The sequence below is a fragment of the Penaeus monodon genome, chromosome 15 (assembly GCF_015228065.2).
Source record: "Penaeus monodon isolate SGIC_2016 chromosome 15, NSTDA_Pmon_1, whole genome shotgun sequence".
NCBI lineage: Eukaryota > Metazoa > Arthropoda > Malacostraca > Decapoda > Penaeidae > Penaeus > Penaeus monodon.
The window spans coordinates 25,369,144-25,371,179 of record NC_051400.1 but is presented as its reverse complement, the minus strand read 5'-3'; the positions used below and the strand labels follow the sequence as shown (position 1 = coordinate 25,371,179).

The following is a 2,036-nucleotide window of genomic DNA, read 5'->3' as shown; positions in this document are numbered from 1 at the left end:
CACCTGTAATAAGTCTATCAAAAGGATATCGAATGCGATTACTCCTTTTGCTTTCAATTATTACTTCGCTCTTCTATTCCCACTCAGTCCTGACGTTCTTTTCGTTTCCACAGCTCCTGAAATTCAACTTCAATCTCAATGCCGATATCATTCTACCAGTTATCTCAGCTGTCAATTAGTCGGCACGTGTTCACAGCACAACGGACCCAACGCACGAGCCGAGTTAATCACCGAGACTTTCTTGGAATGCGAGAACAAGTCCCTGAAAGAGGAATACAGTCAGAATTTAGCTAGCAATTACATCGATTTTTTCTTAAAAAGTAATTTGCTAAAAGGGGCGACCTACACTGCTACTGTTACTTTCAAGAATGATGCTGGCACTGGGCTGGAATCGACAAGTTCATTCACGACTTCCTCAGCAAGTAAGTTATCTGAAGTGTGGTTTAGTTAAGATGACGCTTCATTTATTTATCCCGAAAAACTGATAAATAAATGAGCAAATAGATAGGTTAGAAAAGAGATAAAGGCACTGGGAAGATACACTTCAGATTTGGACTTTCATCATTCATCAGTTCTTCTCACTGACGTCCGCAGCTCCACATGTAGCCAGGGGAGAACTTTAACGTTGTCATGCCCTGACTAAAATTCTGCACGATGATGAGCAATTTTGTTTGGTTCAGTGGATAATGACGGGACCATAAGTGGATTAGAAAGATTAGTAGTATTTAATGTAATTATAATATAATTACTCAAAGAGACAACGACATTACATCGGCTAAAATAAGAAGCAGATTGCAGACTATAGGATAAAATAATACTGAGGTATATCCTTTTCAAATTACTTTTAAATTACTTTATGAATTACCACTCATTTATGTTTCACGTACAATCCTACTACGTTAACATCTTTACCAGGGGCTCCCAGGGTGAAGGATCTGGTGGGAGCAGCCCTGTCTTCCCGCGAGATCAGGTTGATGTGGAATGACCCGTGCCCGCCGAAGGGGAAGATCACCAGTTTTGTGTACAGAATTTATTCAACTTGGACCTCTATGAATGCTGTACCTTGTACGTCTGTGCCTAAGTTTGATCGATGTATCGAACTTGGAAACTTGGCGGTCAACACAAATTATACTTTTGAGGTATGTGTACATATGTGTGTTTAGACGTAATATCTAATGGCTCAACGGTATCTAGAGACGAGTAAAACCTGTGTTTGTCCTCTTTGCGACACGCAATTAGATGTGCCGTTATCATACCCTTAGCTCCACCCCATTTCTAGGAATCTGCATCTGTTTACTATATGTTTTTCATTTTATTGATTTTTTCTACACCATTACATCCTATTTTGATTTCTGATGTTACAAATCATCATTTAATATGATACGCACGCTTAGAATGCAATCAAGTGCAATTATAACTGTGACTTTATATGAGAATCCTATACAAATTTTATTTACGTTATGATATGACTTCCTTGCTATTTATTATATTCCACATCTGTTATCATATTTGTTCATTCATATCTGTCACAATTGGGTTTGAATATGACTCCACCAATAAAGCTTGACCCCCCCCTCGATTTCTGCCGTAAAAAAGGTCTCGTGATGGCGAAAATTATGCAACAATTTGTTAGTCAGTATATATATTTACGATTTTTATGGACTATCAAAGTTTAATATAGATTGCTAATTTCATCCAAACAATCGTTTTGGGGTTATCTGAAACGTAGTGTTTCCAAAAACGTTTCTGCAACGATTTCTTATGAATGATAAGGCGTTTAAAACTTTATTTGCCTAATATTTATTGTTATCATACGTTGTAACATGTTCATTGTTTCCAGCAAGAACTCTGACCACCGACTGCCGTGGAACGAAAGAAAGTGGATACATGCGAGGTTCATGGCCTTTCAGCATTCAAATTATTATTTGCCTGCTTTCTACGCAAGAAGGCCAATATGCCTTTTGTGTATGAATCCTTGTCACATCAGGAAAAGAACTCAGCATTACATTTCCCTAAAATTTAGTAAAGGAGAAGGA

General features: G+C 37.8%; 1 protein-coding gene across 1 annotated transcript in view; it reads left to right on the top strand.

Annotated features, from left to right (window-relative positions):
• Positions 1 to 2,036, top strand: part of LOC119582271 — a 21,393-nt gene that overhangs the window by 7,687 nt on the left and 11,670 nt on the right. Inside the window, exons 5-6 of the mRNA XM_037930490.1 lie at positions 114 to 422; positions 916 to 1,139. Coding sequence (XP_037786418.1) covers positions 114 to 422; positions 916 to 1,139 — 533 coding nt within the window. The remainder of the gene's footprint in view (positions 1 to 113; positions 423 to 915; positions 1,140 to 2,036) is intronic.